Source organism: Amblyomma mixtum, chromosome 3 (genome assembly GCF_055824585.1).
Source record: "Amblyomma mixtum isolate Tamu chromosome 3, ASM5582458v1, whole genome shotgun sequence".
NCBI classification, from domain to species: Eukaryota; Metazoa; Arthropoda; class Arachnida; order Ixodida; family Ixodidae; genus Amblyomma; species Amblyomma mixtum.
In genome coordinates, this window is record NC_143014.1 from 11761941 (window position 1) to 11778283 (window position 16343).

The 16343-nt window shown below is 46.8% G+C and overlaps 1 protein-coding gene across 2 annotated transcripts in view; it reads right to left on the minus strand.

Moving 5' to 3' along the window:
* The window catches only part of CkIalpha (Casein kinase Ialpha), a 58813-nt gene that overhangs the window by 36313 nt on the left and 6157 nt on the right, over positions 1-16343 (minus strand). For both annotated transcript variants that reach the window (XM_089578139.1, XM_089578138.1), the window contains 2 exons: positions 10871-10969; positions 891-1404 (listed from right to left, as the gene is read on the minus strand). In XM_089578139.1, coding sequence (XP_089434265.1) covers positions 891-1404; positions 10871-10969 — 613 coding nt within the window. The remainder of the gene's footprint in view (positions 1-890; positions 1405-10870; positions 10970-16343) is intronic.

Sequence of the window (16343 nt, forward strand, 5' to 3'; positions counted from 1 at the left end):
TGGGTAGTGCCGCTGTTCTGTCATTCTCTTTCGAAAGAAAACAACAGAACAGCAGCCGCTACCCATTGGGGGCCTAGGGGACACAGGCGACCTTGAGCGGATTTCAGGAGGCCACGACAACCACGGCCGTTTTTTTTTTTTTTTTTTGCCAGGCTACCACCGTAGCCTGTCATGTGCTTCTAGCTTAAGGTTTCTTCTTTTGTTGCGCGGACCGATCTCCCCTTACTTTTCTGCTGCCTGCGTACTCTCTCCGATCAGGGTGTGCAGAAAGGAGAGAGAAGGAAGAGTCGAAGAAAGAAGCGCAGGAGCTCCGAGTGATTGGTCAGATATGATGCCATGCGGAGCGACATCAGTGCTATCGCAGAAGTCTCCGTACTGCGTCGACTGCTTCGTTTGCGCCTCATTTCTTTGTGGATGTGAGCGATGCGAGTTGTGCTTCGTGAAGAGTGAAACCAGGTCCACAGCCAGCATCCTCAGCAGCGCTCCAATACTTTAGATGTAGCCTCTGAAGGACAATGCTTCTAAAAATATTACTGTGAGTGGATGGAGCACTGACAGGGAGGTTGAAGCGAGCATCGCTATCCAGCTTGTGCGGTGGATCCTGGACGTTTGGCGCTTTCAAGAAATGCGGAATTTCCAACCACCTCAACGGCACGGAGGATGACATGTTGTGGGAAGAAAGCGACAAAGAGGCCAGCAGCGACAGTGATGTGAAAAAGATTTTTTTCTCGATTTCACCACTGTTAATCTTACATTCGCGGCCGTCCTAGATTTGCATGCATACGGTGAGCTATTTAAATGCAGCTGAAAGGCTGCCCATGTAACAGGGGTACGAGTGGGCTTCCGTCAATATTGCACCTGCTAAGCAGCCAAAGGCAACCACCACCCACCTGCAGCGGCGCCCGGCTGTCCGGCCATGGCCCCCGAGGCAGCGGCCGAGGCGGCAGCTTTCTGCTTGAGCATGGTCCAGTCAAACACGTAGTCATACTGGTGGTTCAGTGTGCGGAACAGAATGCGGAAGATCTGGCGCAGGTACTTGTAGTCCGGCATCTCCTCAAAGCGCAGGCCCCGGCAGTAGTTGAGGTACATGGTGAACTCGGCGGGAAAGCCCTTGCAGAGCACCTCCACTGGTGTGGACATCTTCTTCTCACTGATCTTCTCGTACTTCTGCTTCTTGGTGGCTGCCTTGAGGCCCTGCCAGGGCAGGCTGCCTCGGTTGAAGTACATGAGCACATAGCCCATGGACTCCATGTCATCCCGACGGCTCTGCTCAATGCCCAGGTGCGCATTGATGGAGGCGTACCGGGCGGTGCCGGTCAGGTTCTTGTCCTCCCGGTAAGGGATGTGCTGCTTGTTTCGGTTGTCTCGATACTTCTTGGCCAGCCCAAAGTCAATCAGGAAGAGCTGCAAACAGACCATCACATACAACACAGAACGTAGTGCCAATATAAAATGGGCATATGAGATAGCATACACTAAAAATATAGTGTGACTCGTGCATATTGTACCTGTGCCAAAGGCTATTTCAAATCAAGCCCTACCGTACGCTACTTCCCAAGTTCAGCTTGCATAAGAGAAAATACTTTTTATTTATTTACATGATACTGCAGACTTTTTTGGTCCAAGCAGCATATTGTTTCCAGAATGGTGGCTCCCATCGAAGCAGGACCTCTCGCTTCGGACTGGATTCATCTTTGCTACTGCAATTTTCAGTACTCATTAACACAACCTAGACAGAATCAGCCAATGGCGTGTAAAATGGCATATGAGACTAAATTTAAACCAGAAAAATCGTGAGCAGCTATAATCTACATGGTATAAGGTTAAATCAAGTTTCTGAATATAAATACTTAGGTGTTTACATCTAAACTAAAGTGGCAGAGAGAGGTTGATTATGTTGCATCCAGAACTGCGAAAGCGTTGGGCCTTCTGCGTAGAAATGCCAGGTCTTTTCCACTATCTACAAAAGAATTATGTAAGTCGACCTATTTTTCAAAATTTGAAAATCCGAAGTGGGGGGGGGGGGGGTCGACTTACAATCGAAACCAAAGCATCGCACTATAAATAAAGGCGAGACAAACGAGATATCAGCGTGGTTGCATCTTTGCTGCGCGGATCCGTCGCATCGCTCTTGGCCTTGAGCAGCTGCTATGTTAACGAGCAGAACCGGCCGATGGTCGATGAGCAGCACCAAGCCACTCCCCCCACGGGGCCCCAGATTGCGTGGGCTGATAAGCGGCAGAGGCCCCCGATAACCCAATCGCGTTCTACTCTTAATAGGGGTCGTCCAAGTTTTTTTTTTTTTTGTTCGTTTACTTTCAATCACGCACTCAGCGCCCAAGGGAGCGTCAGTAGTTGATGGAAGGGCTGCTGTTCCAATCGTGGCGGCACCCCCACTCGGAACCGCAGCGGCGCCAGGGAGTGTCGGTAGCCACCGGAAGAGCCGACGCCGCTCGCGCGTAGTTTCTCTTTGGCTCTGAAGCATTCGACTACTGTCGGCCGCGATTCACAAGTTTTTAATGTAGTGCTTCATCATTCGTCATTTGTGCTCCTTGTATGGTAAGCGACCGGCGCTCGTTCACGGCTACGTTCAAATGTCTGTCATTCTTTATGCCAAAGAAACGAACTGCGCGCCGGGCCGCAAGTTCAACTTTCACACTGAGTGATACAGGAGTGGCAGCTACAACAAGGCAAAATTTTCAGCTGTTCCACGTGGTCATGATGTGGCTGTTTGCGAAGTGCAGGATTTCGCTGCATGACGATGTTAGAACGGCGAGCTGTGGGACCGCAGCAGCAATCATGACGGCAGCGCTAGCGAGGACGATGGCGCAAGTGTGGACGAGTAGTCTAGTGACTAATACATTTTCGTTTTGGAACGTGCCCACGGACACTCCCGCGTGCGGCAGCCGATAGCGGCTGGTGATAAGCGGAGGCCATAGGATAGTACTGTCGCGTTCTACTATTAAAGGCCAAGTTTATACGACCTGCAAGTTTTTTTGTTTTTGTTTTTCAGAATTGTGATGTGGGGGGTCGACTTACATTCGAGTCAACTTACAATCGTGTAAATACGGTATTGTATAAAACCCATGTTACATCAATCCTTGAATATGCCTGCACAATTTGGGATCCTCTAGCGGTGCGAGATAAAGCCAAATTAGAAAGGGTTCAGAACTTAGCTGTTTGGTTTGTTTCGGGGATTTACAGAAAAGATATCTTCGCCGAGACTTTGACAGAAAGACTGCAATGGGAGCATTTGGAAATCCATCAAGGTAAGTTGCGACTCAAGTTTTTTCACGAGATTTATCATTGTTCTGTTGGCATTGAAAGAGCGAAGTATATACTGGCACCTCATTATATATCTGACCGCATAGACCACAGTTTCAAAGTACGGGAGATTGCCTCAAAAACTGATGTATTTCGATTCTTTTTTTTCCCAGAACAATACACGATTGGAACAAATTGTCTTCAGACACTGCTTGTATTATGTCTAATGATGTTTTCTTTTCTACCTTATAATAACCATTTCAGTTTCGTGGTTCTGTGAAATTTTGTTTTTGTTTTTCTTTGTTTTGATGCAATTTGGACTCGTTCCGTGGCTGACACTGCTTATGTTATGTTTGTTTTTTATGTATACCCTCCCCCACTGTAATGCCGCATGGCGCTGTGGGTAAATAAATAAATAAATGATGCACTGGGCTTTCAATTCTCATCTTGCCTGTAAAAAAAACCATAAAAGCAATAAATTTGCTTTATTTTTAATTTAAAGTGATAATTCTGCCACTTCTAGGTTTAAAGAGTAGCGTTAATTTGTTGACAAAAATGGTTCCAGTTCTAATAAGATGGCACCATAGGCTGAGCTCATCATTGTGTCGCCATTTGTACACACGCAACTAAATGTGCAGATGTAAAAAATGGCTAAGCGTTTGCGTTAGGCATATGTAAGCGTGCATACACTTATGATATGTAGAAGACCCACAGACACCTATACTCCGTCTCACAAGATGTTTGCAGCACTACGAAAGGTACAGCTCTCTCGTCCAATCAGGATGGCGCGCACTACATTAGTGTGTTCCTACGCGCCTGTGGCTCGATCCACCTGATGTCCAGGTGGCTTCTTTCTACCTCTAGCAGGTGGCGCTTGATGTCTTTTTATTCTTTTTTTGGTTTGTTTTTGGACAGGCGGACGCCCGTTCCAAAGGGACTAGCCCCACTTTTTTTTTTTTTTGTCGCAACCTGTTCTCATCAGTTCCTCTGTTGTCGCGTCGCAGTAAATTTCAGTAATCGTGTCATGTGCATATAAATTTATTTACTCCAGCGTGCCGAGGCAGCCGAGTGTCGATGGTGGCGAAATGCAAAACAAGCCCATGTGCTGCACGAGAGGCAACGCACGTTAAACGGCCCGCGTTCAACAACACTCGGCCCGCGTTCAACGTCTCCGTTGTCCACTTGTAAAGCGTTTGCTCGCTCCCCTGCGTGAGTTTTGCCGTCCTCTTAATGAGCGCATTTGTACTCCAACTGCCTCCGCACTCGACGCGAAGCGCTTCAAGGAAATTTAAAGCCACCTGCTTCGCCTGCTTGGGGAAACAGCGCACTGTCGGTGTAGAGCACACAGGAGACACAACAGACTCGACAGACGCCATGTTGGAAAGTGGCGACGCATCACTACCTCGCAGCAGGCCTCCGCAGAGCTGTGTCCGTACGGGCTTTGTCTGGTAATTTCACCAGTGATTGAAACACTCCCTACCATTTAAATGTACCTGTCCAAATCGTGTTTTTAGTTGCAATGCTTATTGTTTTGATTAATAGTCGTACACTCCTCAAATATTCGAGGGACTATTTTCTGCGTTTCTGCAGCCCTGATTGGACGAGAGAGCTCTACCTTCCGTAGTGCTGCAAACATCTTGTGAGACTAAGTATAGGTGCGCACTCTCCAGAGGTGCACCGCTGCAAGGAACTCTTGAAATGGAGCATAGGTAGATCACGTTTTCAGAGCTGTGGTGGTGACTGAGAGGTGTGTAGGCGGCCACAGAAAGAACTCACCTGTCTGTGACATATAGGCAAATTATTATCTGGAAGCACATCAATGTGATACAGTGAATACAAGAATGGGTTCCCTTTATTCTCTTAATATTCATCCAAACTGTCGTTAAATGAACACAGTTCCCTGGATGCAACGAACCTCCACGTAGCGAATTCCTCGATATTTCCAATGTTATGGACATGTGTGAACTCTGAGTAATGAAGGTGTTGTGACTTTGACATAATAAACCCACCACTGCTTATTAATTAGTGCTACATTACTTGCTATTTCCCCCAATCATTTCAAGATAAGATACAAACTGCCATGAGAGCAATGTCTACAGTCGACACCATGCTACAACACGATCAGCGCAATCTCTGCACCAAGTGCCCCAACAGTGCCACAAAGACAAGACAGCACAGGGGTGGTGGGGCCACTGCCAATATGTATTCCATCTCCTCCAAGGTGGCCAGTGCACGCATGTGCACAAACCTCACAAGAAGGGGGGCAAAAGCAACAGCTGCACCAACTGCAGGTTGGCAGCTCCTCCACAAGTTGACACAGCTTCAATGCATTTTCATGTAATGGCCTTGTGTATAAGAAAAATACGATTCTGAAAATTCTTAATGCTCAACTTTTTTGTACGCCAGATGTATTCCAAATCTTCGCTTCAAATTGTTCAAGAAAATCGCTACAGTCGAAACCACATCTATCCAAGTTGCAAAAAAAAAAAAAAGCATCTAAAAGTTCAATATAATGCGTAATTCGATATAAAAGTAGCATAAATTTAACAACACATGAACACACTGAGATGAAAAAATGTGTATTTTCTGCATTAGCTAAGTACGGTGCGCAGATTACCAAGAAATACTTTTCCTCCTAACAACTGAGACTGCAGCCTGCTATCAACATGCAGCACACTGATAAACCCCACTGAGCGCATGGGCACAGGTTCCCTCAAGTCCCCGTCACAACTCGCATAAGTGATGCCCTGGTTATTCGCGATGTCGCCAATGATATCTTCGTCTGCAAGCTCTCCCACGGTCACAACGTCACCCGCGGAGACAGTCACCTGTAACAGCCCCACTACAAATAGCACCAGGACAACTGACTCCACAAATAATCACAACCTGTGTGTCACATATAATCGGAAGGTTTGTTTTAGAAGTATGAACTAAAGAAGTTTGGAGAAGACGATATGCTGACGTGTATTAACCCAAGAATAAAGAAGATGAAGTATTTGGTGAGGTGGGAAGAGATGATTGGTGGAGAAGAAAAGACGATGACAACGAAGACAAGGATGACGTGTACCAACGCCAAGGTTACAAAAGCGGAGGTGAAGCGGAGGTTCTGGCGGATCAGGAACACCTCGGCTGGAAGACAGCAACGCCGGCTACTGCTCCGGTGATCTCGAGTTGTATGGCGTCACACCGTAGACTTCCTGCCGTTCCATAACCCGTTCTGGGGAGTCAACGGCTGACGCAACCACCTGCTATAGCCAGGGGTGCCTCCAGCACTGTTGCCACCCATCCGGATGGTGCCAACATCGCCTCCACGGGCACTTGGACCGGGAGCTCATACAACACCGCCAGCGACACCAGCCTGAGCACTTCGAATGCCACCTCGACGCAGGCTACCTTGATGCCACTGACGGGACCCATGCAACGCTTCATCAGCACCGAACCGTGAGCATGAACGCCTAACGCTAGTAGACTGAATGTTCCCCGGTCGTGTGTATTGGCAGTCTGTGTTTTGTGTTAGTTTTGTGTGCTAATGTTTGTGTCGCATAGGGTGTATTAATTGTGCGTCTGTGTGGGTACTACACCTGTAGCCTAATCCATTCTTTTGACCTGAGTGTTCTCGGGGGATCCGTCACACTGTGACAGCTTCGTCACCCGACATGCTCTGACCCCATCATTGCACAAGGCTATTTCTTTGGTCTCTTCAGTCCACGGGCTCTGCAGGAGCTGTTTTCTACAGCTAACCTTCCCCACTGGTCAAAGCACCAACGTAGTAAAGTGCAGTGTTACTGAAGGGCAACAACCATCCATTGGTACGCAGCTGTGCGTAGCACTGGGTCACTTCTCTGAACCTTGTGGTGCTCCACATGCTTCTCAGACTGCACACTGCGGCAGTATTCACCTCGTTCAACTCTCATCAAGATTTCCAGCTCCATGGAAATGGGGAGGCTCTGTCGTTTTGCGGCTGTCATCGCACACACACTAACAAAAACCATGCGAAATTGCCAATGGCAGCACAACACACCACAAATGCAAACTGCGTGACAAGGTGGGCACAACTGGAGGAGGGAAGGCCCTCATCTTGAGGCGACCAAAGTTCGACTGGACCGGCCGGGAAGCGAACCCCCGGAGCTGTGTTGAGGAAAAGCCAGCCTCCTCAGTCGCCCCAAGTTCAATCTATCGGATGTGGTGGCTAATATTTGCATGACACAGCCATACATTCAAGTTGTAACTTTACGGTGCTCAGAAATTATTTCATCTCACTGAGTTGGATATAATCGGTTTCGACTGTATTCGCTTCGAACCAAAAAACTATTCACTATTACTGACAGCAGCATGCGGGAAGATTTCACCTCCCCCACACGCAGCAGAGACTGGTGTACTGTCTTCGCCATATTTACAAGTTGAAGCGACAGGGGTTTACTATGATGTCCAATGATACTTTAGTGGCACTCGCCTACGACCACTAAATAATGGTTTGGTTTGGTTTATGGGGTTTAGCGTCCCAAAGCGACTGACGCCGCAAATTTCGACTCCCTGGGAGCATCGCACAGTACCTGGCCTCTAGAATTTCGCCTCCATCAACCGCCGGGGATCGAACCCGCGTCTTTTGGGTCAGCAGCCGAGTGCCATTAACCACTGAGCCACAGCACCGGACAACCAATAAATAATGTACAACTGAATTTCTGCTTGATGCTGTTTCAGTTTCATAAGCGAAACAATGGCTGTGTTTAGATCACGCGATGCAGAAAAAAGCTGGAATAGACACACTGTCTGCTGTCATTCCAGCTCTTGAAACAGGCAGGCCTAGGAGTAGATTAAAACTGCGTGCCAGCAATTACCGTATAAACGCGTGTAAGGGCCACACTTTTTTTTCCAGATTCGGGAGCCAATTTTCGGGGTGCGGCCCATACACGCGATTTAGAAAAAAAAAATTTTTAAAGCAAAAACACAGCAATCAGGGAATGAACGGCATTTATTCTACGTTCAGTCAACACTCGCGGAGTATTTCAACTCTGAGCTGGTGTTGTGCTCTGGTGCACGCTCATCCCAAAGAAGCCGCGCAGCATGTCCGCTGTCAACGCGTAGCCGTTGTTCCGCATTTCCATCACTAGCAGAGCAGTTCGGGAAACTCACACGGCTCGCCTCGGAAAGCGCGTTTTTTGCAGGTTGTGTTTCTCAATGCACCCTTTTGATTGCACGGTCATCGGACGCATTTCTCGGCCACGTCGAGTTCCCTGTCCACCGCACGCTTGCCGCGAACTCCCAGCCGTGTAGCTGATAAGGTGCTTGCCCATCGTGCTAAAACTGCATTACTCGGCGGCAGCACGCGAAAGCCACAACAACTACGGCGAACGCGCTAATCCGCCATAAAAGGCTGGAGCTGGCGATACTGATGCCAATTAGATAGCGGGAAGTCGCGGGGGAGAAAAAAATTGACGATGATGATGATGGCTGCGGCCTCGGGCGCCATCCATGGACGGTTTTTGGAAGCTCTTGTGCGCGTGCTTGGCCTCCGCGATCAAGCGCTCCGCGATCGAGCGCACCTTGTTCGCAGCCGGAGCCGATCGCGGAGGCCACGGCGCGTGCATTTAGAAGGCTATTCCCGCCTGGGTCATGGAAAGTTCGGGTGCGGCCCTTACACGGATTTATTTTTTTTTAAACATTTCCTTCGGGAAAACGGGGTGCGGCCCATACACGGGTGTGGCCCTTACACGCGTTTATACGGTATACTGCATTTCTTTTAATGTGCCACGTGACCTATACGCTCCCAAGGTGTCACAGCAATTGTTTGGTTGATGAAACCAAAACAGCACCAAGAAGAAATTCAATTACAAATAACTAAAGTTGCGTGTTTGCTATGGTCCTTTAACTCTTTCGTTACCACACCACTGTGCTTCGATCACCGGTGATCGAAAAATTCGAAGCGCTACGGCAGCGCGACCGCGGCCGCTACGGACTTGCTGAGTCATTCGGTTTGTTGTTCACACATTAAACTTCAACTTCCTGTTTAGTTTATATTTTTGCCAAAAAGCGGCAATTTTTGAGACGTGCTTGAAGTTGGGTGTGCGGTGTCGGGCGCTCCGAACAAGCCGTCATCATCGGGAATGGTGCTCGCTCGAAAAAACCCCGTTCCACTCAATTCCGCTGCGTTTGCACCACATATTTTTGATGTATCGATTAGCACGGACCCTGACGACGATGCTGTATCGTCAGGTATTGTTTCAAAGCCCAAACTGGGCAACGAGAGCCCAGAAAGCTCGCCTGTGCGTTCAGATTCCTCGTTTCGGTCTGTTTGTGTGAACCGAAGCTCCTCATTGTAGCCGTTACGGTGATGTGGCGCCATCTAAGTTGTTCTCCAGAGACTACAGTTTCGGTTTCTGCGTAGAGAGCAATTTTCCCACGACGCGCGAATTTTTGAAACGCCCTTGAAGCGGAGGGTACGGCGCGGACGCTCCGTGCATGACGTCGGGCGCGCAGACGGCGCGCGCTCGGAAAAACCTTGCTGCGCGCAATTCTACTGCGTTGACTGCAATTATTATCTATGCTACGAGTAGTAGAGTCTCTGGTGACGATGTTGCATTGTCGGATTTTGGTTTAGACGCTGTAACTGCGCAAACCGATCCCGGAACGTTGGCCTGATAGTTTCGCTTTCTTTTTCCTGTCCGCTTGTGCGGGCGCATCTGGTTTGTTGTTCAGACGGTTAGTTCCATTTTCGGCCTAGTTCGTAATTTCCCCGCCAGTCGTGCATTTTTGAAGTGCCCTTGGAGCATAGGCTTATTGCGACATAATACGCGGTGAGGATGGCGTCGCGTCGAGGTCGGAAGAGTCCCGCTGCACGTGATTCTCCAGCTCTGCAGCTGATTTTCAAGATCCTCCGAGCAGCAGTGACTCGGACGAAGATGTTGTAACGTCGGATTTCGATTCTGCAGCTACATCGCAGCTATACTTATCGCATACTATATATCGCAATATCACACCTATACTTGTTGTTTTATATTTTTTTTTTGAATTTTTGACGTAGATTAAACAAGTTTTGATTTGTATTTTTTAAACCACGCTTACCAAGCTTTCGTTTAGCGCATAACATTACACTTCCAATTTTTTTTTTGTTGGACTGTAAAAATTATATAAAGGGCACTCTCAAACGAGCCTTTTCAAGAGGCATGAAGAAAAAAAATTCTAGCTCGAAAACTATTCAAGGTATAATTTTCAAACTTTAATGCCATGTTTTAGAAAGAATTTGAATTGTTTTGTAGTTTCTAGAATTTTTTTAGTACAAGTGTTTGGAAAGTTATTGTCATATAAACACAAAACTTTTCTTCTTTTTTTACTTTTTGTTGTGTTTACTGATTTTTTTTCACAGCATTTCAAGCAGAATATGTGTTCAAATAAATTTCATTATAAAGCGCATTCTATCTGAATTATTGTTATGCATTTTATATAATTTTATCTCACACCTTTTCTAAAAAAAAGTTTGTCTGAGACATGTGAAAAATGGTCGTTTTTCCCGTGGTAAGGAAAGAGTTAACAGAACGAAGCATTTTCAAAAAATGCCTGCTACATAAATATGCAAGAACCTAACTTCCATATGAGAAAAGCAACATACCTTGTTACAATGACCACCAATTCCCATGAGAAAGTTGTCAGGCTTGATGTCCCTATGAATAAAATTTTTGTTGTGCACATATTCAATGTGGGTAATCATCTGAAAAATAAAAGCATTTCAAAAATTACACACGGCAACTTGTTCCCGAACCTTTGATAGAACTAGACTCAGTCGATGAAAACTGTCAAAATAATATAAATTAATACAAAACGCTGACGGATCCCTAAGCTCCTTGCTTGAATCGATCAAAATGGCACATGCAGCTGCTCCCCGTCCACCTGCAACTAATACCAAAAACAACACGCGCGCCCTGGACAAGGAATTTGGCGACTATATTGGAAACCTCCACTTGAGAAGCGGGAAGGAAAGTTTGTGGCAACTAGGCAGGATGGTACTCTTATTCCACTTTCCATGCATTCAAAGCCAATTTCTTAAAAAGCTTGCTCTCCAAAAAACTGCATGACATATTCCACAAGGTCTTGTTTTACATGAATTTAAATGATGTATTAAGATATTCCCTGAAGACTGCATAATTGTGACTTGGTTAATAAAAATTTCTTTCAAAGACCAGGGTCCCCCCTTAAATGAAAGGTCCATAATATATAAAATAGGTATGGTTCTTAAAGCAGAAATATGTTTTTTAACAAAGAATTTGCAATGTGCCGGAAATGATTTCCGGGTCAATAGCGTTCAGTATAAGTACAGGTGCCGTCAAAAGTGAATGGAAGGCAATATTAACGAAAAAATCTGATCATTGCTCCCTCAATTCATGCATCCCTGAATACGACTAATTGTGACTGTGCGAATTGCACTGTGCACCATTATGCTTTAGATTTAAAGAAATTAAATTTTTTTGACAAAGTCGCCTTCCATTTACTTTTGACGGCGAGTGTATGTCATGGTTTAGAGCAGTCGGAGACGACACTCTTCCGACTTATTGATACCAGAGCTATGAGACGTTCGTCTATGAAAGTTCCTGAGCCAAGGAGGGATCCGTGCCCACAACAATCGCGCCATGTCTCACAGTAGCGTCACTGCGACACAGAAGCCCTCCCTTGTTAGTTAAAGTAACAAGGGAGAACGCATCGCGGAGAAGCAAACCCAAGGGGACAGAGCAGGACAAGTCCCCACAAAACCAATGAAACTGTGAATAGACTAGAGCTATTTGCTTCACTAGGGAAAAAAAGGAACAGGTCGGCACACACACCCATATCGCACGAGAGTGGATGTGGGTGGGTGTGCGAGTGGACATGAGTGGCAGGTGGACGCGATGACGTTTCTTCCACTCAGCTATTTTCACGTTGTTGACAGATGAGGGAAGATATCATCTCTGGAAGCAGATGACTGCTCTGGTGAAGGATCTTGTGTAGCTGTTTGCCTTATTCTGTTGGGTGTTGTGGCGCATAAACAAAATCCGAGGAGCCCAACCAATCAAACATGGTCCCTTCGCAGCTGTAATGAGCTGCTGTCAGATCCTTTGATCGAATTTCGGGTTGCCTCTGGTAGCGCCTCCTACACGGCTCGTATGTGCAGAGTTCCAATGTTTGCTGCTGAAACGACGACTGTCCGATTCTCGGCAATAACTAGCGAATGGTGAGATCTCGAGTACTACAGTGGACGCTTACGTTTTTTTTTGTTCCCGGGTGTGTGCATTGTAGTCTGGCCTTAACTTTTTTTTTTTATCAGGGCAGACCCACTCAAAGAACCTCACCTACTTGGCCCGGCTCTTGAGCTGCATAAGCTCGGCTCAAGCCCGGGAACGACATGAAAAAGGGTTTTGAGGTGAGGAAATGACACAGTAACTGTATCACATACCTCGGTGGGCACCCGAAAGGAAGGAATAAAGGTTGGGGTGAAAGAAGAAAGGGAGAATGAGGTGCCGTAGTTAAGATCTCCGGAATAATTTCACGGGGAACATGCACTGACATCACACAGCACAGCGTTTCGCTTCCATGAACAGCAAGCGCACTTTTCGGTAACACCAGAGGTTCTTGTTTCTATCATGCAGTGGTGGTACAGCCATTCCAAGTTCTGGAACAATTTTTGGAGCACAAAAACATCCATTTTGAAGCACCTTTCAATCATAAAGGGTGCCAGCATGTTGGACACTGAACTGTGCTCGTAGAACAGAGGATTGAGGTTTCATGTGCACTGAACTGGGCCGCTGGCAATTTTGGCTGCTGCAGTCTGCGTACAAGCTTCTGCTGCATGCATGCACGCGGTGAACAAGGGAGGGAAAAGCCTCAGGGCTCTCTCCATTCCCCAGCCTATGTAACAACTTCTCCGCAGGCGAGGAGGGCCCGCAGCACTGGTTTGGGACAATGCGTGATGAGAGACCACTTCCTTAGAGCAAAATGGTTCACAGAGCCATCACATCTGTGCCAGGAGGGGCAGCAGTAAATCTCTCATCCAGTTGTGCCACCTCTCATGGTGCCAAAGAAGAGGTGTGTTGGTTTTGTTAAAAAAAAACCCAAGCGAAGATCACATGCTCAATATGCTTTGTGAATTGTTTATTTTAATATTCAGCATGAACGAACACACTAACCGCATGTGACAATTATTTGAGGTGACATGCCACACAATGAGCTGCACACTGCCAAATCATCGTTGTTCAGGTTCTGCAGAAAATTTCGCCCATTGCCTGGAAGGTTAGCCAATAGCAAAAGGTGTTGAGAGGTACATATGCGACTACCAATCTATTTTGCACAATTTCAGTAAAGAATCTGCCGACCCTGCATCTAAACAGTTCAGTGAAAGTATAATACAGTGGCTATAGAATACTGTGCTTCAGGCTGAGTCCAAAAAACTGCCACGAGGCGAGGCATTCCACCGCTGCCATGCCCACACGCCAACTTCAAGAGGATAAACCATGTGCGAGCAATGTCAAGCACCATGCCAGTGCTCGTGTTTCCAGCAGATTATCAGCATTAAGTGAGGCCTCCTATAAATGATATATTACAACAATGTTCCACTACTTTCTGTGCAATGTTTGCAGTTTTGTGCACTGGCAAGCTACTACATTTTTGCACAGGCACCTTTACAGCTAGAAATGAGTTCAACTTGACAGTTCTTGGGCTACCATGCGATATTGCACACTGTCTTCTTGTGCCACGCTAGCATCGTGCACATCAGAAGGTTTCCTTTTCGTGTTCTACCTCGTCTTGCAATTTGCTCACTTATGCCTCCCTCTTGCTGCCATTCTTCAATTCAGTGGGCACAGATCACCTTTCAAGTAGAAGAAAGTTTGTTTTTTTATTGTTAAGCCATTCTACCCATTAATTTAGTTGAGTGCTTACAAAAGTTGAGTATGCAACGGGCGCATGTTAAAGCACACTGCAGCCCATCTGGCGAGACAGCAAGTCAGAGTACCCCAGCTGTGTACTGAGGCAGCAATATGTTTCAAAGGCTTCGTTTTTAAAAAATAAATTAATTAAATTACATAAAAATATGTCAGCACAAAGCTAGCAAAGCGGTCCACACCACCGTGGACGCCCTCTCACTCTTGTGGCCAGCACAGTTTTCTCTCGCATCAGGGGTGGGCACAATTCGGAAAACTGCGCCAGAGAAAATAACCACTCTTACGCGTATTTTCAATGTTTTAAACACATTTTTTAATCTTTAGCATACTGATTGTGGTCATTTCTTTTAATATCGGACGATTGTGCACATGTTCACGAGTAAACTGAGTAAATGCTCTCGCAGTTTGGGTTTTAAACTTCTGCTTTCGAACCTGATTTCAGGTTGCTTAAGCTATGGGAGATGCATACGAAAAATCCCATTAAGAGCTCCTCCCGTGCCAGAAAAGACGGCACCGTCTTCCTCGGCGAAGGAGAAAGATAAACAAACCTTGGAAATTTAATATAACAAAATGCTGAACGACTTGCACTTGGCAACAGAGGACATGCAAAATCCCGCGTACTATACGAACGAAATACACTCCAAGCGCATCACTATCGCGGTACTTGCCTTCAAAGAAGACAGTACAGTCGGTATGCGACACTGCATACCATTGGAAATAAAGCTTACAAGGGTAGACGTGCAGGCTAGTTGGAAAAGAACGGGCATTATATCTGTTTGCCGCCTCTCGCGCACCTTGCCATGTCTATATATACATGTAATTTCATGAATAAATTTAGTCGTAAGTCAGCGCTCTGTGTGTCTTTTCTTTCTGTGTCCTTGTCTTTTGCACTGTTTTAAGGAAAAGCTCATGGCTCTAGGAGTACATAATACCCTCAAAGAGATGTGGGAAGCACAATGGCTCTCACAACTCAATAGGCTTGCACTTACAAAACCCGGCAGAGAACTGCTCGATAATATTCCATGTTAATCAGCCCTATACAATTGACCAAAGGGAAGAGGTCCCACGCGATGTGAGAAGACGCATCAACGTGCACCCTATTCCGCGGAATATGCATCCCGCATATAACATCGAGAGGAGGAAAGCAAGAGGGGAAGCCCTGCAGAAGAAATGGGACAAGCAAATTAACACCCTTTACGTGGACGCAGCAGGACCAAAGAATGGAGTCATGACTATTGCGGTCTCAACGCCTTCAGGGTCGATGGTGAACTGCGCCTCGGTGAAAACATCTAACCCCACTCACGCAGAGGCGGCAGTTATTGCATTGGCTGTAGCATCTAACCCCAACCGAGTTGTGCTCACCGATTCCCAGAACGCCTGTCGCAACTTCAATAACGGATTAATTCACAAGTCAGGGTTGTCATTGCTGATTAAGCATCCACCCAACCAAGTCTCAGTCATCTGGTTCCCCGGTCACCTGGAACTACCAGGAGGAAACGAAGCCGCCCACAGGCATGCCCGAGCTCTTCTATACCGGGCGTCTCCCCCTGATCACCATGAAGGGTGCCGCGACCTAATAGGTTTAGCAGTGTATGCTGACAATCTTGCGCCATACAGAACAGCCAGAAAGGAGTACCCAACACCACACAAATCCCTCAATAAGTTAGAAGAGAACACCCTTAGGAGACTACAAACCAACACATACCCAACACCAGCTAAATTACACCAGTGGTACCCTACACTATACTCTCCGCAGTGTCCACATTGCGGAGCGGTAGCTAACCTCTACCATATGGTGTGGGCATGCCAATATAATCCCTTAGTTGACCCCATTCCCAACCCCTCGGAGGAGCAGTGGGAGGCTATTCTGCTCAGCGATGATCCTGACCGTCAGCACTGGCTGGTGGGGAGGGCCAGCGCAGCAGCAGCAGCCAGTGGACTACCGGACTAGGCGGCTCACCCACATGTTCTGAGAATATTGAAGAAATAAAGATGTTTGTAATCAATCAATCAATCAAGGAATCATTGAAAATAACCCAAACGCGATGATTTTCCCGTTGTTTACAGCATGTTTAGAGCAGTCGAGAGCTACTCTGCATGCCGCCATCGTCCCATGGATTACGTTGCCAGGTTCCAACTCTGTTCTTTGTCCAGATTTAGCAAGTGTGTAAACAG